This window comes from Lissotriton helveticus, chromosome 5_1, assembly GCF_964261635.1.
Source record: "Lissotriton helveticus chromosome 5_1, aLisHel1.1, whole genome shotgun sequence".
Lineage (NCBI taxonomy): Eukaryota > Metazoa > Chordata > Amphibia > Caudata > Salamandridae > Lissotriton > Lissotriton helveticus.
In genome coordinates this window covers 934,601,954-934,629,419 of record NC_136065.1, presented here as the reverse complement: position 1 = coordinate 934,629,419, position 27,466 = coordinate 934,601,954, and the positions used below count along the sequence as shown (strand labels likewise).

Sequence of the window (27,466 nt, the reverse complement as noted above, 5' to 3'; positions counted from 1 at the left end):
AGACCATTAAAGACTTGTTCCTCAAAATGCAAGTAGATTCCATGGCCTCCACTACAGCTGCGGGGTCCTCGGGCCCGAAGCCAGGGAAGGAAGATGGTTCGGAGCCCATCACTAAGGCTTTCCTCGAATCCATGTTTGTCGCCCTAAGGGATGATATACATACCCTCAAACAAGAGTTCACGTTGGAGATTCGAGAGGTCAGACGAGAGATGGATGGCATTGGCGACAGGGTTGCGGACTTGGAAGGTAAAAGCAACGGGAAGGACACAGAGATAGCGGCTCTACAACAGGAGATCCTCCGGATCCACGATCAACAAGTGGACCTCCAAGCACACGTCGAGGACTTGGAAAACAGGTCCCGGTGCCACAATATTTGCATCCGAGGGGTGAAGATGGATGACCACTCGAAGGACCTCTCCTCCTACTCCAGAGAACTTTTCAATCACATTCTGGGCAGGCCATTGGAGACGAAGTTGAGACTGGACCCAGCGCACAGAGTAGGTTTCCCGAGGGCCCCTCCTCGGGACATTCTAGTCTGTGTCCAAGATTTCCCCACCAAGGAGGCTATCCTTTAAAAAGCGCGGCAGCTACATCCTTTGAGATTTCGGGGGAGCTCTCCTGTGCTCTATCAAGACTTATCAGCTCTCACCCTGCAGAGGAGGAGAACCTTCAAGCCTATTACTATGCACCTCCAACAGCGTAATATCACCTATAACTGGGGCCACCCGTTCAGGCTGGTGTTTCGCATGGACAATAAGTTGTACTAACTGCGTTCTCTGACGGAGGCTAGCAGGTTGCTGGGTGTGGAGTTGCCAGAGTCCGACGGTGGCGACGAGGTTCCCAAGGAGGAAGTAGACGATTCCCGACCCCGATGGCGGTAGCAGGGCCGCAGGCGTCGACTCAGGAAACCCCGAGCCGTAGAAGTAATTGAGGGCAGGAGGTCGTCCCTGGAGGCGGTTCCCGCGGATCTTCCCAGCACTCAGCCCAGCTGACTCTAGCCGTTACACCTGGCCGATTCTTTTATTCTGTAAGGCCCTGGCCGTCGGCGGGAGTGAGAGGACTGTCCTGTTGATACCTCACCCCGATATCCTTTCGCTGATCAACTATGGCTGATCGACTATGTGGTTTTGTTCTCTTTTCCTTTCTTTACAGGTTTTGCAGTTTGGGAATTGTTAGGGGGTGGAGGGAGGGTGTCCAGCACTCCAAGTTCGACTTCCATCCAATGCTAGCATAGCCCTGCATGCGCGGGCGGTCTTTCCATACTCAAGAGTTTACTTGCACAGGTGACACCACACGCAGGTCTCCAAGCACAAGCATGACCCAGCCGACTACCGAATATGCCAGCTTCCACTCGTAGGATTTTAACCCTCAATGTGAGGGGGTCTTAATAACCCAGTAAAGCGAAGGACGGTACTGTCATGCTTAGAGAGCGCACAAGCTGACATATGCTTACTTCAAGAGACCCACTTGCTGGCGGACGATTGCCATAGACTGCGGTCCCGCAGGTTCCCCACTCAGTTCTTCTGCTCCTGTTCTACCAAGACGGCGGGGGTAGCGATTTTGGTGGCACAGAGGTTTAAAGGTGAGGTACTGCATAAAAGTGCCGAAGGGGAGGCTTTTGACCTACCGTCTCGCCTTAGGCGGTCTAGCGTTCACGATTGGCTCCCTGTACACCCCTAATGAAGGCCAAGAGAAGTTGCTACAGTCTGCCCTTACTGAGGCCACAGCCACGCCAGACCGCAATATTATTTTAGGGGGCGACTTAAAACTGGTGTTTGATAATCTCTAGGACAGATCTAGCCAGCCCACTCACCAGGTGGGCGCACTCTGTACAGAGGGACTCGGACGATTGCATGACTTAGACATACACGACCTTTGGCGCAGTTTCCATCCCCAAGATAGGGAGTATTCTTATTACTCTAATGCACACAAGACCTACGCTAGACTTGATCATTTACTGGTCTCGGGGCGCGCGTTCACGACCGCAGTCGAGATGGGGGTAGCCTCACTTTTGGACCACGCCCCGGTGCTCGCCACTCTCACTCTCCCACCCGCATCGCGCCCCTACAGGGTATGGCGTCTTAGGGACACTCTATTACACAGGGTTGATGTCGTGAAGCACATACAGGCCACCATTAACGACTACCTCTCTCACAATGCCAACCCCGAAACGACCCCTGCAACCCAGTGGGCTGCTCTGAAGGCGGTCGTTAGGGGAGAGTTTATTGCTCTCTCAACGGCTGATAATAGGGAACGCCAGCGCAAGCACGATGAGCTCACACAAGGCGTCCGAGAATTAGAGCAGATGCACCAGAGGACGGGATCCCCGAGAGTGTGGCGACAGCTTAAGGCCATGCGCCACCAATTGACGGCACTCGACCAAGACAGGGCGGAGTTTGTGGCCCTGAGGCTGAGACACGCTTACTATACTGGGGGCGACCGCCTGTTGGCCAACAGATTGCGAGAGGTCCGTCAGAAACAAGGGGTCAAAGAGATTGTCAGGACTGATGGGACTTGTGTCTCAGATGACGCTGAGATTGCGGAAACTTTCCGCGACTTTTATGCCACTCTTTACACGGGAAGCCAGTTGGATAGTTCCGCGGGTACATCCTTTCTGGTCTTGGTTTCCCTACCCTCCTTGACAGAAGCTCAGGCTGAGCACCTAGAGAGAAATATCCACACAGAGGAGGTCATCGCTGCTATCTCCCGCCATAAGTTGGGGAAAGCCCCAGGGCCGGATGGCTTTTCCGCTATTTTCTACAATAAGTTTTGCATGGTGCTCGCCTTGATCCTCACCCGACTGTTTAATACTTTTGCTGAACAAGGAGCGATACCGAATGATCTCTTAGGGGCCTTCATTGCAGTTATCCCTAAACCCGGGAAAGATGGGACTAAATGCGGGGCATATCGCCCGATATCCCTACTTAATGTTGACCTCAAATTGTACCCAGGGATCCTGGCCGCTAGACTAGCCCCCCATTTGCCCGGCCTTATCGACCCGGACCAGGCGGGTTTTATTCCCGAATGCCAGACAACACCAAACAAATCCTCCACCTTACAGAGAAAGCTACTTGAGTGCCTGGGGAATACATGATGTTGACCATAGATGCCGAAAAGGCATTCGATCGCGTTCACTAGCCATATCTAGAGCAAGTCCTGGAGAGGGTGGGGATACGGGAGAAATTCCGCACCTTTATTTTTAATTGTTACAAGTTCCCTACAGCCGTGGTCAGAGTGAATGGGCACACCTCCGCCAGTTTTGCCATCGAGAGGGGCACGAGGCAGGGGTGCCCACTTTCACCTCTTTTCTTTGCCCTGTACATGGAGCCGCTGGCACAGAAAATACGGCAGAATTCGGCAATCGCAGGGATCAAATTTAGTGGTTACGTCCACAAAATCAGTCTATACGCAGACGATGTATTGATCTCACTAACTACCCCAAAGACAGCCTTGCCAGTGTGCATGGTAGATTTAGACGCCTTCTCCCGGGTTGCCGGATTCAAAATGAACACAGACAAATCGATAGCCTTGAATCTCTCGCTGTACCCTCCCACCCGGGCTTTCTTGCAGTGTTTGTTTCCTATTCAATGGGCGACGGATACAATCCCATATCTGGGGATCCAGCTGGCTTCCTCACTTCCTGCTATAGTCACCACCAATTATGCCACTCTTCGCGGGAAAATCCGAAGCCAGGTCAACCGGTGGAGACACTACCCTCTCTCCTGGTTAGGCAGGATTGCGGCGGTCAAGATGACTATTTTGCCCCAGATCCTCTACCTTTTCCGTGCCCTCTCTCTTCGACCGCCTGCTGTGTGGATCCGGCAGACACAATCCGATCTGGCCCAATTTATCTGGCATGGCCGGAAGCCGCGAATGCGGAGAATGCTGGTGACGCTTACCCCAGAGATGGGAGGACTGGGTGTTCCCGATCTTCACCTGTATTATCAAGCATCACAATTGCGATATCTAGTCGAATGGAGTAAATGGGAATCAGAGAAACACTGGTTGTTTCAAGACCAGGCGGTGGCGGCAAGACCACTGCAGGAAATCACTTTCCTACGCAAGCCCCACAGGCCCCCTAACTTATACGCCTCGCACATAACACGGGTCCCTCGAGGTGTGGGATGCCACAAACATCGCACATAACCATACAACCTTCCCATCTCCACTCACCCCGCTGGTCGACAATCCCGATTTTACCCCGGGCGCAGTGGGGATGGCCTTTGCACATTGGAGGTCTGCTGGTTGCTGCTTCTTGTACCACATATATGGAGCTGAGGGTGTTGTTCTCTTTCCCCAGTTCAGACAGGAGTATGGCCTCTCGGAGACCGAATGGCTTCGCTATTTACAGGTGCGGCATTGGGTATTGCACCCGCAGGTCCGCGCTTGTGCGGATAGACGCTTCTCCACATACAAACAATGGCTCATAACCCGCACGTCAGATGCCAAACTCATCTCCGATCTTTACAAGATGCTACAGGCTACGCAGGCGCACATACACAACCCGGGCAGGGAGGGTGGGAGAGAGAATTGGACAGGACTCTCAGTCACAAAGAATGGAAGGGGATCTACTACAGGGCCTGACATTCTGCATACCACATGGGACTCACAGATACATTCACGAAAGTGGTGACATATTGGTATTACACCCCAGAAAGGCTGCATGCGATGGACCTCAATCGAAAGGCGACCTGTTGGCGTGGCTGTGGCCAGGTTGGCAACCTGGTGCATTTGTTGTGGGAATGCGTACAGATTCAGCCCTACTGGGCTCAAGTGTTGGATGAAATAGACAAACGCTTTGAGACAGAAATCCTGCGCTTCCTGGCCTATGTACTACTAGGTCTACCTAACTCCCTGACCTACCCTTTACGATCACGCAGAGGCAGACAGATGGCTATCGCACTAGGATCCTCAGTACAAAACATACTCACTCATTGGCGTACTCCCATCAAAACCCTCCTTTGTAGAATGGCTGCACCGGTTATGGCATGTGCTCGGAATAGAGAAACTGTAACTTACTGTGGCGGGAGAGGGAGATAAATATGATGACCTGTGGAAACCCTTCTTGACCACCGAATTCCGGGAAATCACATGTCCCCGGTATCTTAGAATGCTGAGGCTCATGGAACCACGGAAAACGGACTGTTAAGTAGATCATTGAGGGATCAGCACAGTTGGGGGGAGAGGATGGGGGGTTGGGGGGGGGGAGACGGGGAGCGCTGGACGGGGGGAGGGAGGTGGGTACCTGGGATAGGGGGGGTTAGTTTTTCTACCTTTCCTTTTCTTGTTCTTACATTTTCATACCATGTACGAGCATTTGATCAATTTCATCTTGAACACTGAACCCATGTCTTTAGTTGACTTTGCCCGATTGCACAGTTTTGATCTGGAGGGTTGACAGCTACAATGTACATGGAGATGAATGTATGCCTTTCTTTTCTGAAATCAATAAAGACATTTAAACCATAAAAAAAAATGTATCACCTCATATTGGAGGGCTCTTTAGACCACTTGGTGACCACGCAACTGTTTTGAAGTTCGGGTGTGCCTACCTGGGACTTGCTGGCAGGTGCTGATTAGACATCCATGGGGTAAAGATGAGGTGAGGTGAGGTGAGGTTCCGATTGATGGAAGAAATATGTTCTGCTACCTATAAGAGATTTCTTTGATGGGGAACCTGTTTCTGGACTGTGAGGCCAGAGGCAGGAGTGGCTTTGGTGAGTTTTGGGCCTCGACACTGACAGACTAGTTGTGCCATGGCTGGGGAGCAGAGGCCTGGTTGCTGTGCATTTCGGTCTGAATCATCAGTGAGGGGGTCACCTATATAGGCACCACCCAGGCGCGGGGCGTCCATTCCTTTTCACTTTTTCAACGCCAGAAGCGTAGAGCCATGAAGTGAACTGACAATTGTGTGTGAAAACTAGGTACCTTTAAATGGGAACAACCATAGTCCTATAAATGAGTCCGCAGAGCAGGGAGGCAAGGGTGGGACTGTAAGGAATCTGCAGCTAGATATCGTCTCTACCAGATAATGCATTATCGAAGGTAAGTCACTTGTTCATCTGATAGAGACTTCTAGTTGCAGATTCCTTACCTTTGACTAGATACCCAAGCCATACTTCCTGGTGGTGGGCTGCGGACAGATTTACTAGACTAAAGAGTCCTGCATGACCGAACAGGCGAAACACCCGTCAATATGGACCAGACTGTCCACGGAGTAGTGTTTCTCAAACGTGCAGTGAAGCCCAAATTGCAGCCTGGCAGATGTCCAGGTCGGGCACTCCACCAGCCAACACTGTGGTCACAGCCTTCCCCCTGGTGGAATGGGCTCGTAAGCCCCTAGAAGGCAGCTTCTCAGCCAGCGAGTAGCAGATTTTAATGCCGATAACGACCCACTGTGACATGGTTTGTTTCTGTACTGTCGATGTGTGAAAACCAGATTGAGCACCCACTGTGACATGATATAGTGCGTAGGACGAAACATATGTACAAGCCCTTTCAAGAACTTGTTTACTATAGGGGGACTTGGAAAAAAGAGGGTTGGTCTGGCAGTCACAAGGAAATGGACAGAGCAGAAAGATAACCTTTAAGAGTACCCAAAGCAAAGCCCTGCTGGGCATGGGTAAGAATAGAAAGAAAATATTAGATAGAGAAGCAGACAGAGGGTCAATAGACCTTACTGTACAATATTTTACACATTTTTGCCAACGACAGGCGTATACCATCTTAGTGGAGGGCTGCCTGGCCGCCAAGATAACATTACATATTTTGTGATCAAGGTTGAAAGCTATCAACTGTTGCTGTTCAATTTCCACGCAAGGAGGCAGAGAGTTGACAGGGTCATGCGGAGGATGCTCCCCTGCTGCTGCGACAGCAGATCCTCCAGAAGGAGCAGCCTGATGGGAGGGTCGATGCTCATTCGAAGAAGCTCTGGATACCGTACTCTCCTTGCCCCGTCAGGAGCCACAAGAATGACTTGGGCCTTGACGGGTGAGAATTCTGGGCAGAAGTGATATGGCAGAAAGGGGCACAGGAGGACTGAGCTCCACTCGTAACAAAAAGCATCACTGAGGGAAAGTCGCCTTGGAAACGCCAGCGTGCAATACTGCGAACGTTGCGCATTCTCTTCGGAGGCGAGCAAATCTAACCAAGGCTCTTCCTACAACTGAACAAAACCTTGCGCCACCTCCAACTGGAGTCACCATTCGTGATCGGCTAGGCATCGACGACGAAATAACTTGCCAGGTGGTGAACCACCAAGGTCATGCCCTGCTGTTACAGCCATGTCCAGAGGCATAGTGCCTCTTTACAAAGGGTCCAGGACCCCACAACGCCCTGCCTGTTGCAGTACCACATGGCGGTCGTGTTGCCCGTGAACACTAGAACCAACTTCCCCTTGATAGAAGGAAGAAATGCTTTCAGTGCTAGCCCGATCGCCCGAAATTCCAACAAGTGAATGTGGAGCCTGACTCCGTCCGAGACCAGTATCCCTTGATCTCCACCTCTCCCAGATGGCTGCTCTATCCCTGGAGTGATGAATCTGTCACTACTGTGAGATCTGGTTTGGGAAGGGATTGGAGTCTGCCTCTGGCGCATTTGTGGCTCATTAACCACCACTGAATGTCATTTACAGTTCCCTCCAAGATCTGGACCACATTGGAGAAATTCCCCTGATGCCGAGCCCACTGTAATTTCAGGTCCCACTGCAGAGTCCGCATATGCCATCTGGCATGACCAACCAACAGGATACAGAAGGCCATGAGTCCCAGCATCCTCAATCTTATTCTCACCGAAATCCAGGATACAGGCTGAAACATCGGTATTATAACCTTAATATAATATCCTGAACTAGCAGCTCGAGAGGATGAACCCGAAACTGCACTGTGTCCAGAAAAGATGCGATGACAGGGAACCTCTGAGAAGGAGTCAGGTGTGACTTTGGCACATTTATAAAGAACCCCAACGAATGCAGGAGGTCCACCGGAATCTAGAGGTGCGAAAAGACAGCCTGGGGTGAGGAATCCTTCAACAGTCAGTCGTCGAGGTAGGGGAAGGCTGATACCCCTAACCTGCACAGATGAGCTGCAACCACTGCCATCATCTTGTTGAACACCCAAGGGGCGCTGGTAAGGCCAAAGGGTAGCACAGTGAACTGAAAGTGCTTGTGGTCTATCTTGAATCGCAGGTAACACCTGTGGCATGGCAGCATGGGATGTAAAAAATACGCTAATTCTGGGCTCCCTCTGCACTGGAGCAGACTGACTGATGTTGATAGGACTACGAGGTGTCGGGTATCAGAATGCGACTGGCCCCAGGAGCATCTACTTTGGGGTGGCGCTGGGGAAGGTCGCATTGGCATGACCAGTGCCAACCCAGATCCAGAATCAGATCCATGAGACCCCACTGGCGCGGAGGACGGAGGCATTGGCGCAGAGACTGGTGGGTCCTCCTTTGACCCCGCAGGGCCTGAAGGCGCACCAGAGTGGTCTGCCCACTCCAATAAGCAGCGCATGAGCTCGTAAAGCTTTTTAATCTGAGCGGGGGTTGCTCCGGCTCCCGGAAATGGGGTGAGGGGCTGAGTCTGACCCAGCAATGATTCCACAGAACTGTACCAGGAGCATCAAAGATTGCGGCACGTTTCGTCGACGGATGACAGACTAGGTGAAGTCGAAGTCCGTTTAGACTTTATTTTCTTATGCCTCTTCCCAGAGTATCCTGAGGACCCAGAGTACAAAAAAGAGGACTTGGGGCTCCTGGAGCGGTCCCGAGACCTTCTCTTCCACGATCAGGAACAATCCCCACCCCTCGTTGCTCATCCGCTATGCTGCAACTCTCCTGAGTTGTAGCGGCTCATTAGCAGCCTCCGGCGGCATCCATCACTCTTCGCTCCAGGTCTCAGGGGTCACGTCAAGGCCGGTGGCTCCCTCACGGGTTGACTGTGGTTTCCTTTTTCTTTCAGCTTTCCACCGTCTCTTGCGTTGCCCCTTCGACGTCCTGCGTCCTTTTCTCTGCCTTTCAGCACGCTGGATTGGTCCTTGCCCAAAGGAGTCCCGCCTACTTGTCCAGACACACAGCGGTCCCTTGTTAGTGTTGTTGGTTGCTGGGGTCTATCCTGTCTCACCCGTTCCTTTCTATTTTCAAAGGTGTTCCAGGCTGGGCGGCTGTCATCTAAATGGACCCGGGGACTTTCTCTCAGTAAGTAGGAACGCTCCGATGCTACAGCCTCACAGGCCTGCACTTCCTGCTGCATGAGATACAGATGGTCCTTTGTCAGCCGTTCTGAAGTTGGTGGGAAGTGCTGAGGAACCGGGATCGATTTCTCAAATATGTAGTACTAATATTCGATATGTTGTGATTAGCATGGTGTCACTAAACACTTTCAGATAATGCGTGCACACATTAACATTGCAATATTTCCTTTAGTTAACCACACATCACGTTGCGCTATTAACACGCCATATTATAAGCCCTGCTGGAAGCCTCGCCTTTACAGGCCCGTTTATTCCCTGCACCCACAATCTTCCCCTGAGAAACAAACCAACTGTTGCTAATACTGCTGCTTCAGCTCGTTAGAGCCGCCAAGGTCGTAGGTAGCCGAAGAGGGGCCGATAAGCACATTCCGGGAGGGGTGCGGGGTGGACTGTCTCCGAGACGGCAGAAGGGAGTCACCCGTTCGACCTTGCTAAATCTAGGATGAGCGAAACCAGGAGCCCATTGTGTGCCATATATGGGCTTTTCCTTTTGACTGTGCCAGTCTGTAACAATTTGTACTTTTCCATGTTGGGTTATGCTAATGCCAATGTAACAGTATATATGTGATGCACTGACAGGGTGCCAGCAGTCTTCTCTGGCAGACCTCGTTGGGTGAGGCTGCAGGAAGCTCCTCTGGCTGAGTTTGTTTGTCATAATAAACGCTTGGACCTTCTACACTGCCAACCGTCTGATTATTGGTAATGGGAATAAGATTGTGTAATGGTGTAACTATAATTGGGAGGTGGTAGAATAATTTTTCGGTACTTCAGTGCGGCAGGGTTTTGAGGAACGACAAAGCGTAACCCTGCTGAACAATATATAGGACCCATTTGCTCAAAGTTATCTCCTACCACCTTGACAAAGTTTTGTATCCTGCTGCTGCAGGGTTGCTGTGTGCCACAAAGGGCACACTAAAGAGGTTCGGGAGGGGCAGCACCTGGGACTGTGGAAAACTGGGCTACTCGCTGCCCTTGTACTGTGCCTGGGTAAGCATAAAGGTTGGGCGACAGATGCACCTGTTGCGGCTGTTGATGCTATTAGAAGCCCCTAGAGCAAAGCCACAAGGGGGTTAAGACTGCTGGTGTGGTTGGGGTGGGGAGTGGGGGGCGAAGAGCATGCTATGGTCCTGCTACCTTTGAAGTCTGCCAGAGCCAAATCGACTTTATCGCCAAATAATAAGGAGCCATTAAATGACATCCATAAAACTGGCCTTAAGCCTTACAAAAAAGCAGAGGACTACATTCAAACGTGCCTGCAGATGGCCACCCTAGTATCAATAGTACTACAGAGGCAGTCTGTTGTGTTCAGTTCGCAGTAGATGGTGAATGGCCTGGGAAAGGATGGCCAAGGCTTTCTTTGGGACCCTGGGCAACACCTGGGCCACAGAGTCCCATAAGACGTGGAAATAAAAGTATAAGCGGTAGCTGGCTTTTGCCGAATACAGGGCCTAACTTGTGTGGAAGAGAAAACCCTCTTGCCAAAAGTTTGCATTCTCTTAGATTCCCTGTAAAGGGAAAAGAGTTCAGGTTTGTTTTACTGTCTGAAGCCTGCACCACTAGGCTATCAGGAGTGGAGTGCTGGGTGAGAAAGGAGGGGTTTGCTGGGAGTAGAACAATAACATCTGGCGATGCATGGGTGGATCTGAGCAAGGCTTGGTCCAGGTGCCTAAGGGTGTATATGTAAGAGCCTCGTTAAATGGTAATAGAGATTCACAACCCATGTTGCTAAATTGCAACACCTATCAGGACATTTGTTTTGACCTGCTGGGTGGGAATCTGAAGAACAAGGACCTCCGCCACTCATGGCATAACCACAGCAAAGGAGGCACTTTCTTATGTGGCAGATCCTGGTGAAGAAACTAGACCATGTCTGGTGAGGTATCCAAACCACTGGCATCCTGGAGATCTTTGTGCCAATTATTATCTCAAGTTTGGTTGGGCAATCTTGTTCCCCACATCATAGCTCACATTTTCTGAATCTGTACTGAAAAGCTCATGAAGGACCTGAGCCCTACCATAAGGTAGAGGCGCTGAGTCCGAATCAGAAATATGGTAAAGGGGTTACGGTTCAGACAAAGGAGCACGCTGCCTCATCGGGGTCAGGGCGGCACAGTCTTGGCATGGACAGAACTAGGTCTGGCCGTCGTCAGGAGTCAATGGCACTGGCGAATCATGTTCTACCATTGGTTGTTGTGCCAGAGAGGGAACTGGTACCAAAGTAGGTACACAGCCCTGACTGGAGCCAGAGGGCCCGACTGGTGCCAAGGGCAGACTCGTCAGAGGAAGCTCAGTTGAGAGGCCTCCAGGCTACTTGGGCTAGAAGGCATGATAGAAGAAGCCGGTAACATGCCAAAAAGGGACAGCATGGCATCGAGAAATTCCTTGATTTGCTGCAGGGTAGCCCCGATGGACCAGGATTGGTCAAAATCAAGTCCACAGTGGACCGACTTTGGAAGAGTGACCTAGAGGCAGGATGACACCCTTGAAATTGAAACTTCTCTAGGGACCAAGAGTGGCAGGATGAGGCAGAGTCCCGCTTGGACTTCTTGCACTTCTCTTTCAATTTTCCTGAGGGCTTAGAGCGCAAAGACCAATCACAGGAATGTTATCCATACCTTCCTCATCACCTGAACCAATCCCAGTGTGGGCTCTTGCTTAGCGACAAAGATATTTTTGATCCAGAATGGGCTTGGGTTGCATCAAGGCGCAACCACCGCAGGCATTTGAGTCATGTTTGACCAAGGCACCATAGATAAACCAGATGTGGATGAGTCACAGTGATTTGGGAGGTGACATAATACCCTTGCACACTGGTCTTTGAAACTTTAGAACAAGAAGTCGTCTCGACCAGAAGACGGGTAGCTTTGGATACATGTCTGTTGGCAGTCAAAGAAAGGTACTGCTCTCAGCTCACAGGGGTGGCGCCTATACAAGCATGTGCAGGTCAAATCTGGCGCGGAGTGACATCAGTGTGCAGCCATGAACTCTGCTTCCTGCACGCAAAGGTACTGTTGAAGATATTTCGGATCCAGTCTGACGCCTGGGTGGAAGTATTCAAAAAGTGAGGGCTCTGTAGTTAGAAGTCTATCAGAAGGGAGGGTCACATGGCGCTGGTCTGTCTCATCTTGCACCTTGCCTGTTCATTGGTGGACAGGAGCAGTGCTTAGGCCAGGCACCCATAAGGGTATCAAGTCAGTACTTCATTAAACGGAAACAAAGGTTTGGGTGAAGGGTGTCCAGGTTGCTATCAGTACTTTAGTTTTGACTTCCACAGTTGGTAGTTGTAAATCCAGTACCTCCAGTGCTAGTCTCATTACCACAGCAAATGAGGCCATCTCTTTAGTTAATCACTCAGGAGAGCCGACTACCCAGTATTCAGGGAAACTTCAAACACTGGCCCCCAATTCCATATATACATTTTCAAGTGTTGGGAAAAACAATCTACCTCATTTCAATTGTCATCTCCAAAGGTTGGTCGGTTCAGATCAGAATGTGAGCCGAAAAGTTGTCAGAGTTCTAGTGTGCGATCCCGAGCAAGGTGCTCCCTGAGTCGGATTGAAATGGGGCCTGGTTGGGGACAAGATGAATTTGGTTTGGAGTCAGACAGGATTATACAAACAGGGATTTGCTCCCGTAGCGTTTGGGTCAGCATTGATGTCAAATGTACAGGTATAGATTTTGGTACCCTAAGGGCGAAACCCGAGGTGGGTTTTGGAGGCAAACAGAGTTCAGAGGGCCGTACCTGCCAGACAGTAACCTAACAGGAGGAATCTGCAGATCTTTGTAGCACAAAGGCACACCAGCGGGAGCTGAAAAGGTGCCAACAATTTGCAACATAGCCGGTCTAAAGGCGACAATCTTTTGTGATGTCACCAATGAAGCTGAGCACTCTGGGTTGCATTGCAATCAGCAGAATCGGCTTCTCGGTGGGGGAGCAAGACTGTGAAGAACTCTGACATCCCCACAACTTCTCAGACTGAGTGGCGGGACTGGGACTAATCCGCTTGGCCTTCTTGTGCTTCTGCTTTGATTTACTAGAAAACGTGGACCACAATGAGTACAGGAGCAGGAAAGGGTCCCTTGCCCACAACTTTAAGACAGAAAGGGACTTACAAGAATCCTTTAAGCATTCCGCAACGTACTGTTTCACTTTGGGTTCCAGGATCGCCTTCAGATACATACGAATACCCCTCAACACGACTTGGGAGTTGTGCGCCAAAATTAACCAGATGCACTACTTTTGGGGATTTGTCACAGATATTTGCTTGGAACAGTCTCTACAAGGTTTAAACTCTGTAGTTTTAGGAAGGAACCTGTGAATATTGTAAAGGTGAGGAATCTGTAATTAGAAGTATCCATCAGAAAAGTGCAGTACTTTATGGACCATGTGGAGAACGAGTATTGGGGCAAAGAGTGCTGCTCTACTTCTTATTCCAAACCAAGGCTCACCTTAGACTGCTCCTCCAAGGGAGCCTTCTCTAAGAGGACCTCAAGGACGTCACATAGACTGAGCAGAAGGGTTCAATCGGTCTCATCACCATTCGAAATCTGGCACTGACCTCAAAGCGAGACATCCTTCTCAGGCAGTGCCACAGTTATAACTGATGCATCTTCCTTTGGCTGAGGCAGCCATCTCAGAGTGCTTGAGATGAGAGGGCTCTGGTAATCCTTGCAGCAAAAGTATCACATCGACCTGCTCTAACTTAATGCCACGCACTTAGCTCTGAAGGCGTTTCGAACTTTCATCCATTGTGAGTTGATCCTGGTGTTGTCAGAGGAAACAACCACAATATGGTATGCCAACAAGATGGTGACATGGTTTTGCCCTCCCTGTGCATAATGATACAGTTCTTATGGTCATAGGCTCAGGTTCACAATGTTTGGCTGGTAATGAACCATCTGGTGGGCTACCTGAATATGCATGTGCTAGAAATGGGATCTCTGGTTGGCTAAGCCTTGCGCCAAAGCCAGGCAGAGACCACCACTCTAGTCAGGGCAAGGAAGTTACATGCCAAAGATAACCACTGCTCACCCCCTTGGTAGCTTGGCACGAGCAGTTAGGCTTTTACCAGAGGCCATGTGTAAAGCATTTGCGCACTCACACAGCAACATACCAGGCACACCACAAAAGTAACTCCACGCAAGGGTATATAAAAAATAGCCTTAGTATTATCATAACAAATTAGAATAGTAATCACATAATATACATTGTGCCACCTTGCACTAGGCAATATCTACAAGGGATTATCTACAGCTGACAGGGCCAACTGGACCACTGTCAGAACCATCACAAAGTGAACTTAGTAAATGTAGGACATATCATGAACGTAGAACACAGCCAGTAATCACTGGCAGACACTGTACTCAGCATCATCCTGTAACATAAACCATATTATGCAGAGTATCACATTTAGGCGTGAATTACGTTCTGCGCCAACCTCACCAGCATAAACGCATTATGCAATCAACTCATAAGTCTAAACGCATTAGACCCTAACCTCCTAAGAATAACTCACATTAGGGGTAAAACTCACAGTAGGAAATAACTTAACCAGTATAATCACATTATGCAAATAATCTCGTACCCAAACACATTTAGAGGAATGAATCACAGTAGAGAATCACATTTCCTAACATCACAAAAATGTCTGACCCCCCCTGGCCAACTGGCCTTCTCTAGGGCTCAAATGCCCTCTGTCCAGAATGTCAGGGCACTAAGCGGCCACTCGCAGCTGGAGCAAAAAGTGCACAGCGCTCGGGGACTAATGTACCTCCTGGGACCCCTCGGTGCGCCCTGGCCTAAACGTAGCAGCTGCCTGCGAATTGCCGGGCAACTGTGAGGTAAGGAAGGCCTGGCACTTCACTGTGCCTGTTCCATCCCACTCAGGGACTCTCAAAACAAATCCCCCCCCCATCTGTGCAGCTACCTGCGCTCTCGCACGGCAGCTGGGATCAGCCCACGGGCACTACTGCGCCTCTGTGACACTATTCATAGAAGGGGCCCGGTACCTCTGTACCCTGTGGACCACCACATGGCACTGAAAACATGCCCCCATCAATGGAGCGGCCCGCTGCCAGACGGGGGTCGCTCTGGAGATCCAGAACTCACCCGGTGCCTCGGTCGGCGCCAACTATGGAGGAGCCCTACTCACCGGCTCTTCCTCTGGGCAGGACTCCTCCCTTCACTTCGCCCGCGTTCTGCTGTTCTCTTTCATGAGGCGGGGGCAGGCACCGACAATGTGCCTCGTGCTCCCGGCGCCGCAATCACCACACCACGGGGGCCCTGCCACACAGGAGCCCTGCGTCACCGGACCTCCTCAGCATACGTGGGGTTTCCATTCGCTCACGGGAGCCCGCTTGTCGTCTGCTGACTTCCGGATGCCCTTAGGAGGCCCTGGCCACCACCAGGCCGGACTTCCGGGCCGGCGATTTCTCCTGGCGGCTTCCATCTACTTCGGCCGCAATGCGGGGTGGGCTCCCGCTTCTATTTCAAGCACGCAATGCGGGGTGGGCACCCGCATCACAGATCACCACATAAACGGGGTGGGCACCTGCCAATGACTCCTAACGTAGGGTGGGCGCCCCCTGTCATAGGTGCATAAAGTGGGGCGGGCACCCACTCCTACGCAACTCGGGGGAATCCCTACGCATGGATGCCCTCTCTCTCCTCATGCAGCGCAGCACTGTAAAAGCCCACAAGCCCCTCTCCTGGTGGTGAAATTAAAATATAGTGCTCACAAGGCGCTTAGGAGCCACAGCTCCAGCAGTAAAAAGGTCCTGAAGGTCCTGGACTGTCAAAGGAAGATAGAAGGGTCCAAGCAAGAGGTCCTTCTAGGTCCCTGGGGCATAGCTGGGCCCAAGGAGGCAAGCCCTCATGGCGGTTCCTCCTGGGACCCAGTAGCAGCACGACCCCGCAGTATCAGCACACCAGAACTGAACAACTTCATGGGGTCATAGCCCTTCTACTTATACCAGATAATCCTTTGTCTAGTGCAGGGCATGGGGGAACCAGATGCAACTGGTTATGGGGGGATTGGGGCACTTTGTTTAGCAAACTCCTCTTCCCCTTTGTCAGGTGGGGGCTAGGGGATCAGACACACCACTGGGGGGAGCAAGCATTCACCAGGGTAGGTAGGCACCATCCTATTCATAGTCAGGGGATTACCCCTCCCACTACTCCCAGCCCAGATGTCCTATTCAGCCCAGCGCTGACTCACCCCCCCCCCCTTCCTGGAGCCACACACACCTCCCAGCCCCTGTCACTCACAAGCCAGACATGCAATTCACATCAGGCAGGCAGACACATAGCACACAGACATGCCAACTTCTAAAAGTGGCATTGTGAGAAAGTACCCTCTTTCTTGCATGGTATGCCCCCACTTGTTGGGGGATTGCTGATGTACTTTGACTGAGTGTGCCCTGGGCTCCTTCCAATCAGGTTCCCAGGGCCTGTGTTCCTTCCCTTAAACTGAATTGAAGCCAAAATTGAAGCCAAAACTCAAATGGCATCTCTGGCCACATATCAGCCCCTGGTAAATGGTACCCTAGGTACCCAGGGGACTGTGACCAGAGAAGGCCCCTACGGGCTACAGCACTTATTGTGCCACCCTTAGAGGCCCTGTGCCCTGACACACACACACACTGCCTTGGCAGGCTGCATGTCTTGGTGCAGAACAAAACAAAGAGTCGACATGGCTCACATCCCTGTGTGCCATGCCCACAAAAAACTGCCCTGACATACATCAGTCACCACTCTAGCTGGGTGCCCTATGCCAGTGGTGAGGGTACAGGTGCATGAGCCCTGTACCCCTACAGTACCCAGGGACATTCCTGGGCACTGTAAGTGCAGTGATGCCATTAAGAGTATATGGTGCTGGGAGGTTGTCATTACGAACTCCACAGCACCATAATGGCTACACTGAAGACTGAGAAGTTTGGTATCAAACTTCTCAGCACATTAAACCCACACTGATGCCAGTGTGGGATTTAATGTAAAATGCACGACAGAGGGCATCTTAGAGATGCCCCCTGAAACTCGACCAACTCCCAGTGACCTGACTGAGTGGCTGCCGAGGCTGCCACCCCAGACATATTTCTGGACCCCTGCCGCTCTCGGGGGCCTGAAACAATGCACATCCTGGGATGAGGTGCCAAGCCTCCTCCCCCAGGATACCGCCTTTGTGAGCCTCTCCAGACCACTTGCTGTACTCAGCAACTGGTCCCCACTGGTTCTACCCCCCACTTTGGGTGGAAGACCCGGCGGTAAAAACAAAGTGAGGAAGAGAGGTGTGCCCACCTCTGCCATCTCCACCCCTAGGGTGGGGGAGCCAAGGTGAAGCACAATCTTGAGTCCCCGCCATCTTGAGGATGGGGGGACCCAGCCAACCAGGGACAGGCTCCTGCCCACCTCCCACCGGAGAGAGGCAGAATAGGGAGTGTACCCGCCCAGGGAAGGGACCCATTGGTCCCTGACCTTTACCTACCTCTAACGCCCCTAAATTTAGTATTTAGGGGCACCCTGAACCGTCCTTCCTCAGATCCAGCAACGACGAGAAGAATAACAATAAGCCGTGCAGAGCTAACAAGAGGACGACGCCCACTAACTTGGCCCCAGCCCTACAGGCCTGTCTCCCCTCGAACCTGCTCCTGCCATATTCCGGCGTGTCCAGCGGCCAGCAACCTCAAAAACCCTGGAGGACCTGCCTTCATTCACATCCCAAGCTGTTTCTCCCGTGAACACCAGATGTGTTTGAACTGCAGCTTCTGGTGCCAACCAGAAACCGCAAATCCAGCACACTCTGCACCCGCCGAGCCTGGCCCGTGTTTGAGTGAACAAACACCACGAGGAGGTCCCCCCTGGCGATCATGACCAGAAATCTGGCGACCCCTAACCTGCCTCAAGCCTCCAGACGAGGCCTGCAGCCTCAATCCAGAGGGCCCACCCTACCACGACCAGAGCGGGTAAGAAAATCCGACGTCCAAAGGCACCCCTGCACCCGACGCCACAACCTGGCGGTGCCTAACCATCCCTCTACATCCCAACTTACCCCTCAAAGTGGTGGTCGCTCCTGGAAGATCCTTGTCCCCGAGAATGCAGTGTTTCTTTGTCCCGGAGAATTCCCATTGAAATCTACAGGGCACCCGACCTCAAAATAGTACCCGGCTGCCCTAGAGCCGCTGAGGGTCATCTTTGGTGCTAACTTGGTCCTCAACATGCCCTAAGCTTAACCCTAGGAGCTTTGCTCCCACAACCCTGTGGCCTGCTTGCCAGCCGCCACCAACCAGAGTCCCCCTATCTCCCATTGGATAACATTGGGCCTCAACACTCTGCAGCCGGCCGCCCGAGTGCCGCTGAGGCTGCAACAACAGTACATCACTGACCCTGGGAGACCCCTGAGTCTAACCCTAGAACCCTAACTCAAAAGACACATTATTTACCTTGAAACAAATAACTAATTTTTCCTCATAGGATAACATTGACACTTTTTCTCCCAAAAAGATTTGAAGGGTCGACTTTTGAAAACTGCAAATATTCCTTAAAAATCAGCCCAACAACGAAAACGCATTTTCTCAACTTTTTTCAGGAAACGTCCCAGTGCTGAATCCAGGATCCAGCACTGAGTAAGAAAAAGTAACGGTAACCTAACTTACCTGCTAAGTGAATTTCCTCCCATAGGATAACATTGGTGATTCTATGTGAAAAAGTCTGTCAACTTATGAAATACAATAATATTCCTTAAAAATCGTAACTTTAACCAAAACGCATTTTCAGGAAATGTCCCAGGACTGAATCCAGGATCCTGTCCTGTGTTAGCAAAAGTAATCTGAAAAGTAATTAACTGCATTTTACTTAAAAAGCCCATTCAATTGAATGTACTATACCTGCAATGTGTTGCTAACTGCTTTCTTAAAACTGTAACCGAAACCAGTACAAGTTACACTGCTATTTTGAACTGAGTTCATACAAGTAATTTACTACTGAAAAGTATTTTTATGCTTACCTGCACCAGGCTTGCTTGGTTCTAGAAATAAAACAACAGTATATTTTTTTATATAACACAATTTGCCTAGAGTTCAGTTCTTGAGTGTGTGAGACCATTTGCTGACTGAGCCTGTACATCAAATGCTTTACACTGTCCTCTGATACTGCCTTACTGATCGACCAAGCTACCACTTTAGAGAGTAAGGTTCTATCTAACTTTAGCCTCTGCCAAACCTCTGGAGACTCTTGGACTCTATACACACTGTACCTCACTGTGGTGCAGTATATATAGAGCCAGTTTCCTACAGGCAATTCTAAAATAACCACAATAAATCTGCGCACACCATTGCGCAGCATTTATTCTCACAATTGTATACATACCTTACTCGACCACTCTGCTCCTCCCATACCATGAATTACCACTGACACACACTGATCAGGGAATCCCCAATGCATTCTTAAGGGAGGGTAGACCAATCTCACTAATGTAACACAGAGAGCGCACGCACTTTACACTGAACCACAGTGCTTAAGTGCCTAGAGGCCTAAAACCACCAACACCTTGTCAGAACTTAAGGCAAAAAGTTCAGGGGTGAACCTGCCAAAAAGGGCCAAGTCCAACAGCATGCATATGATCTCCATCTGCGTTACTTTGCTGACCATGAGTGCAGCTTCGCCAGGAACTAATTTGATCCATCTTCAACCTCTGGGACTACTCTTTGTTGGACCTTTTACTACTCGAAAGAATAAGCAGTGCCCATAAGTCACTTCACAGTTGTTTCCAATAAAGCGGTCCCTTGGGAAACAGTAGAGTCGAAATTAGAACAGCCATGACTACTATGCTTCCTGTCTGGTCCCTAGATTTACTTTTCCTATTCGTGTGTCCCACCCCTTCCTCTATCACTCACAGACCCCTGGAGAGCGAGCGGAGAGATTTGGGTTCCTTTGATCTGCCCTCAAATGTTGTCTATGTCATCCTATCAGCTTGTCATTCATCCATTAAATCTATCTATGTTGGGTGCTGGTTCCATTTTGTTACCTGGCATACTGGGGTAGATTTTTTTTTCCTCAAGGTGCGCTCACCTGTTTTGTGTTTTGCATTAGTTCTTGCCTTGCAGAGCTTTTCTTTGGGCAGAGTTAAAGGTTAGTTGTGGGCCTAGATCGGTTTACTAGATTAGCCTTCAACGCCCAGTTCGTCTATTGGCATGCAGTTTCTAAAGAGGCTAGCTTGTTTCTCCTATTAATGTTTTTTAATGCCTCAGTTGGACCTTCATTTGGTAACCATGTTCTTGATGTGTACTCCCTTTCAGCCCAAGGACAGTTGTTCCGTGAGACCTCTGACGCTGAAGACTGTTTTTAGATTTTGGCTGAAACAGAATATGAGGTTGTCGAAATGCTTTTAAAAAAAATTAAATAAAGCTCAAAACGAGCTGATAGCCTGCCCATTACTTACCACTGGTTGGCTTCCACCTCACTCTAGTTTTCTAACTTCTTATTGGTCAGCGCTTCCTTTCAGAACTTCAGTGTTTGTCCCTGCAGAGGAGCATGGACCTGATACAGCTTACTTTTGCAGCCAGTGCCCTTTAGGTGGCCGCAAGATACTGCAGGCACCTTTTTTTGTTTTTTACTTTTTGCAGAGCACTCAATAAGAGTACATGGCAGTCCGCAGTCAATTTACCTCACCTGCCCCTCCCTTGTGTTGCTTGTCTCCCACTGTCTTCTGTTGCTGCTCCCTCCCCGGCACATTCCTCATGTTGCTTTTCCCTCATGCCCTCCCGCAGCAGTTGGTTGTAGCTACACCCCCTCTCCCTTGTGTTTCCCACCTTCCTCCTCCTTCATTCCACTTGGCCGTTGCTGCTCCCCCCTCCCCCTGCACCTCCCGCATACTGCTTGCTACCCTGTGCTTTTTTAGACATATTGCACAGCAGTGCAGAATGCTGCGCAGCATGGCTTAAAGAGAAATACAGTACTATGACATAGTCAATGCTGGTCATGTCATAGCACTTTTTTCTTTACTTTAAGCCATGTTGCATAGCAGCCCACAATTAAGTGCAATATGTCTTTAAAAGAAAAGAAATACATTGAGCAAGTCAATAGGTCTCACACAGGTGAAACCTATTGTCTTTGCCAAGGCTTGTTTTCATTGCCATCACATTGTCTAAGTGTACTAACAAACTGCAGGATTTGTCAGTTCAGCTTCCCCTTCACCGCATTTCTTTATTTTATAGACAAGTTAGTCCCGTGGGCAAAGGTGCGCTTTTCCTCTCTCGTTCATGCAGACCAGTCCATTCCAAACTTCTACTTGCTACTTCATCTTACCAGGGAGGTGGAATGGTTACACCATATGAACCCTTGTAAAGCCCTAAGTTTTACACTGAAAGAAGCTACAAGTCTTAGATAGACAACCAACTTTTCTTGGGCCCACACTGGCTCCAAAATGGGAAAGCCAATTGAAAACAAACACACAAAAAAACCAGACAATTGTTTGTATGATCTTCCTCTGTATTAAGATCTGCTATAGGAATCAGAGCTCATTCTCTTTCAAATCAAATATGGAGGAGGGCCAATCGCTAACCACCACGATCCATCTTGGGGCCCTCTTAATTACGCTTCAAAGGTCCCTAGTGGAAACCCACCTGTGTGGGGAACGGAGGGGTCAGCCAAAGAGTCTGGTCTTGAGGCTCGTCCTAAAGGCGTGCAGAGTGGGGGAGCATCTGAAGTCGACAGGGAACTCGTTACAGGTCTTTGCCGTGATATAGGAGAAGGCTCTTCCACCCACTCTGGCTATGCGGATGCGCGGGGTTTCGGCAAGAGCGTGGTCGGAGGAGCGGTGGTTTCTCTTGGGTACGTGGGAGGAGGCTCTTTCATTGAGATATCGGGGTCCGGTGTTGTGGAGGGATTTGTAGACGTGAGTGAGTAGTTTGAAGGTTACTCTCTTCTCAACGGAGAGCCAGTGGAGGTCTCGCAGGTGTTGCGTGATGTGTTCATGTTGTGGGATTCCGAGGACGAGTCTGGCTGCGGTGTTCTGGATGGTCCGGCGTTTGCGGAGCAGAGATTTGTTGATTCCGGCATAGAGGGCGTTTCCGTAGTCCAGTCTGCTTGTTATGAGTGTGTGGGTGACGGTCTTTCTGGATTCGGGTGGGGGGGGTCCATTTGAAGGTCTTGTGAAGGATGCAGAGGGTGTTGAAGCAGATGGAGGCAATGACGTTGATCTGTCGGGTTATGGTGAGGGATGAGTCGAGTATGATGCAGAGTTTTCGGCCATGGTCTGTGGGAGTGGGGGGGTTGCCAAGAGCGGTGGGCCACAAGGTGTTGTCCCATGCAGAGGGGGTGGGTCCGAGGACGAGGACTTCTTTCTTCACCGAGTAGAGCTTCAGGCAGCTGCTACTCATCCTGGAAGCTGAGTCTGGTGGTGTGGGATCCTTTGTGAGGGAGAGGATGAGCTGGGTGTCATCGGCATAGAATACTATGCTGAGTCCATGCTGTGACGATGGCGGCGAGGGGGGCCATGTAGATTTTGAAAAGTGTGGGGCTGAGCGATGATCCTTGGGGTACTCCGCAGTTGATCTGGGTGGGTTCGAAGAGGAAGGGCGGGAAACTGATTCTTTGGGTTCTGCCGGTGAGGAAGAGGCAGAGCCAGTTAAGAGTGGTTCCCTGTATGCCGGCGTTGTGGAGTCTGGCGGTGAGAGTGCGGTGGGAGACTGTGTCAAAGGCTGCAGAGAGTTCTAGTAGGATAGTCATTCTGATGTAAAATGGGCAATGCAACAGAACACACATCCTCAAGTTCGGCAGGGCCTCTGCAGAACCCTTTTAAGTGACAGTTTTTTCCCCCTGGGGTCCTTTTAGCATCATTCTAGTGGACAGCAGGGGTGTGGCCTTCCATCCTCCATTTCCTTTTTACTCTAGCATTTTTTTCATTGGAATCTTTGCCTTGTGATTGTCTTCTCATGCAGCTGACCCTCAAGTTCTATCCAACCTTGACTGGCCGTACACCCCACCCTATACTTGCTTGCGGCATCAGTGTCTGAAACATTAAATATTACTCTTTATCTGGGTCAACAAGGATCAAAAGTGATCTCCTCTCTTAAGGATCGGAAGACATCAGCACCCATCATACACTCTGTGACTCTATGCCATGATCTGAAGCAATGCAGATTCTCTTCAGGAGGAAGGTTTGCCAATACCTTTGCCAATGAGGACAAGACTACCAAGAAATACTGAATGACCTCTTTCAAAAGCCCTTTCCTTATGCGAAAGGGTGGGTATGGTCCCATCTACTTTTTCAATGCCATGTTGTTTTATCTGAAATAAAGGACTTCTACTGAAATCCATGTATCTGTAATTATTGTCTTACCTCTTTCTATGCTTTTACCAACATGACACCCAACATCTAACAGAACTTGACCTACAAAACATCTCCTATACCTCCAACAATGCACTGCGGTTTCTAAAGGCCTCCAGTGTTTCATATGGTTTCTTTACACCATTCTGAGCTATACATATGTCGGAGTTCTATCCCTATTAGTCTATGCTTGGAGTTAATGGACATGATATGGTTGGCTGTTAGAGTGCAGTAGGCTTACAAATTAGTTCCACAAAACCTAGGTTCAGGTGAGACACTGTCCATTGGTTTCCTGGGCCAAAGATCATTTAAAATCTCAGCCTACTGACAATGCTTTTGAGCATGGTGGCATGCATACCAAATGGTTGTGTGGGGTTATGGACCTTTCTGGCAGGATGTTTATTCTGGAAGGAATAACTTTGTCTATTGTCACAAGGACCTAATATAATGCTACGTCTTTTACATACCCTGTACATCTGTATCACTCAAAGCTATGCTTGGTGCTAAGCCTGAAAGTTATGATGACTACAGAAAAACGCTGTGGAGCGGTTTACCAGTTATTGATTTTTATTAGCAAACAGTTTTTACACTGGCCAGATGGGTTAGACAAGTGATGATTACACAGGCATTGGCGTCTCTTGTTTTGGAGCTCAATCAAAGAAGGGTGAAATAGTTGATAAGGAGTTATGTCGTCCCTATAACATGTTGGTGGATTAGCCAACAGAATCCACCTTCAAGAAGTTTCACTTCCAACTAGTGGTCGATATGATCGCAATGACATCAGCAAGCTTTGAACTTGCAAAATCCTCACTTAAGGATCAGACCATAAAGTGTAAAATGTTTTATCATGACATGAGTTTATGGTTTTATTAAGGACAAGAAGGCAAGGATTATTCCTGTAAGCAGCAAGCTAAGCTGATATTGTATGGATAATGTAGTGTCTCTTCATAAGAATGAGTTTTTCAGAGAAAGTGAGCCATTTCTTAGATTTCTTGCAAAGAAGGTTTTGTTTGAGTTATGTGAAATGGTGTGGTAAAGAAACTATGTAAGTGCATCATAAAGCGCTCACAGGAATCACGCACTTTGTCAATTTTAGGTGGAAAACTGAAGCCAAAATAAAAAGCAAATGTTATTGTCGAAAAAAATAGCAAACCAAGTGGTGAAAAGAAAGAGAAACTGCTGGGGAAATCCTTAAGTACTTATGAACTATGTTTGGTTATTCACATTCTGAAAAAGTGATGGGACATGTTCCATTCCCGGTTAAGGGAAATGTCGTTGATATTTTAAATTTCTTGGCAAGCTGTTGAGTGGTTATAAGGAAAGAGAAAATGCATTATCCTTGCCTTCGTCTTCATCGTAGAATCTCAACTTTCCATCATGATAGCTAGAAAATGTAACATTCTTGGAACATTCTTGGTTATCTCATTCGGAGATGAATTGCTTACGTTGCAAGGGTTTAAGTCAAATGATATTAAAAGCAAGAGGTCGCAAAAGAGATTAACTGCGTGCTACATGTCAGGGAACAAACCTTGCACATGGTGTTGTTCAATCTAAAAACAACGAATCCCACAAGTACACACTTAAGCAAAAGAATACAATTAAACACCCCAGTGGAATCAGAGTAGAACACATACACATGAGTGGAGATGCACATTCTTCTCACTTTCAATTACTGTATACAACCTGCCATGCATACAAAATTTAGTCACTGAAAATAACTTCAGTAACTGGTCTGAGAAAAGCGAAAGCTAAATAACTAAATCATAAAGGGTGTGCCGTCTCTCACCATCAAGAGCTTCCTTCAATTCATCTTTTGTCCAGGCCACTTCAGTCATGAGCAATCGCAGGTAGTACATAGCATGCTGATGAGGCTGCTCCGCTCGGAAATTGTTCAGAGATCTCATGTACTATTAAAAGATAGAAATACATATTATTATGTGGAGTAGTTGTAAAGTGCTGTGTTTCATGTTGCTTTTGGCTACACTTCTGTAAAAACAATAACATTCTTCTGTGACCAATGACAAGTAAGGTATTCCTGAAGAGGTACGTGGGTTTGGCCTGACATGGATATGTGGTGCTATCTACTAGATATTTAACCCCTTTGCAGCTGGGCACATTCACCTGCTGTGCTGGGAGGCGCGCACAGTGCCCCCGTGCTCATGAGGAGCTCCGCTCGTCATGAGCCACGGTGCTCGTGTGCTCATGACGAGCTGAGCTCAGCATGTGAGCGTTCTAACGGTCATGACGAGCTCAGGTCGTCATGAGCACACGAGCACCGTGGTCATGAGACTCGAAGGTGTTAAGCAAAGATTCATTCCAATGCCAATGCCATTTGTCACCGGAGTGGGACGGGCATGCCCAGACGTGGGTCCCATGCTCTCCATGCCACTGGACTCCAGCTATCCTGGCTGAAAGGGGTAAAACCCCGAAACCGGTCCTAGGATGCTTGTTTCCAGTCCAGGGAGGACCTGGCCTGGCAGTTCGGGCTGGACTGTTCCCATTGGGCGCAGGGTCAAGACTGATTTGCATATGGCTGGGTCCAAACTGGAATGGCATGGTGAGCAAAAAAACGATGGATTTAGGCCCAGATCTCTGTACTGGGGTGAATGTATGACATTGTTCTGCATTCTGTCCATCAATTGCTGTTACTGCTATATTCAATCAGTTTTCTTTCGCTGTAACAGCGGCTTTCAATGATTATCAATTTATTATACAACATTAGAAATGCCCAGGATTGGCAGGATTAACTGGGCGCTTGCTGACCCCCAGGTCCAAATACTGCAGCCATCCTTAATAGAGTGCGAAAGAAAATTGGGTGGTTTGAAGGTATAGTTTTGATACATTGGGGGTCAGAAAAGGTAAAAGAGATATTACCAACCCTTGGTGCGAGGACATGACTGACATTCTCCGCACCTACAGAGGTAGTGCGAGAACATGAACATCACATCATCTACAACCAAGTGGTTAAATATGGAAGTGGTAAACGTCAATTGATCATATTTTGAATCCATGGAGAATTAGGATTAGGGAGATGCGGCTGTAAGTGAGGGGTAAGGTAACAAGTTTGTTCGAGAGGCAGTTCTTAAATTGGCTCTCCACACCAAAGTTCCACTAAGTGTCCTAATTCCCAATTATTTTTTAAAGCTGCTTAACAACCAATAAAATTATGACTCCCTAGCAAAACTCGAAGATTAGCAGATCTCTGAATCAATGGCCTTGGACTTCAAACATCTGAAATTATATTTTTTGTGGTATTCCACTTTGAATAGGAAAACGTTGCGCTTTTTAACAAACACTCCTAGGCTTCAGTAAACACATGTCTCCAAAGGGCCAACATATAAAGCAAATAGATGGTTCTCTTATGAGTGTTCTGAAATGCAGAAAATGGTATCTTAAGATCGTGAGTTTATGTCAAGAGGTCACACTATTGAGTATTTGGCTCAGAAATGAAGATACAAAACTCTTACAGAAGAAAAGAAAACAAAATCTCAATTTGGTATCACTACATGAAATTATACACAGCATAAGCAGAAATAATTATGGCTTATGGTTAACACGAGCTCAATAAAACTATCTGGGCTTCTCTTGAGCATATTTTCCTTTAAGGCAATAACTCAAAAATATACTTTTTATAGTAAAACCTGTAGATAAAAACATATTTTGAAGAAGGAAAAAAAGCAGATATTTTTAGGAATCATGTCACATTTTCTGTCTTTGGGTATCTTCGTTCGTAGCTGCAAATTCCATATGAAGCGAGCTCAGATTTGAGGGACTGCCTAAATATGACACAAGAGGGCATAAAGGAAGTTCAGGATCCTCATAAGCCAGTAGTACCTTAAGAGAAATCTCACAGGATTTAACTGTCAATGTTCGGCTAGTACAATAAATGGG

The 27,466-nt window shown here is 48.9% G+C and overlaps 1 protein-coding gene across 2 annotated transcripts in view; it reads right to left on the bottom strand.

The window, feature by feature from the left end:
- Positions 1-27,466, bottom strand: part of IDE (insulin degrading enzyme) — a 1,242,012-nt gene that overhangs the window by 348,933 nt on the left and 865,613 nt on the right. For both annotated transcript variants that reach the window (XM_078643408.1, XM_078643410.1), the window contains exon 17: positions 25,362-25,482. In XM_078643408.1, coding sequence (XP_078499534.1) covers positions 25,362-25,482 — 121 coding nt within the window. The remainder of the gene's footprint in view (positions 1-25,361; positions 25,483-27,466) is intronic.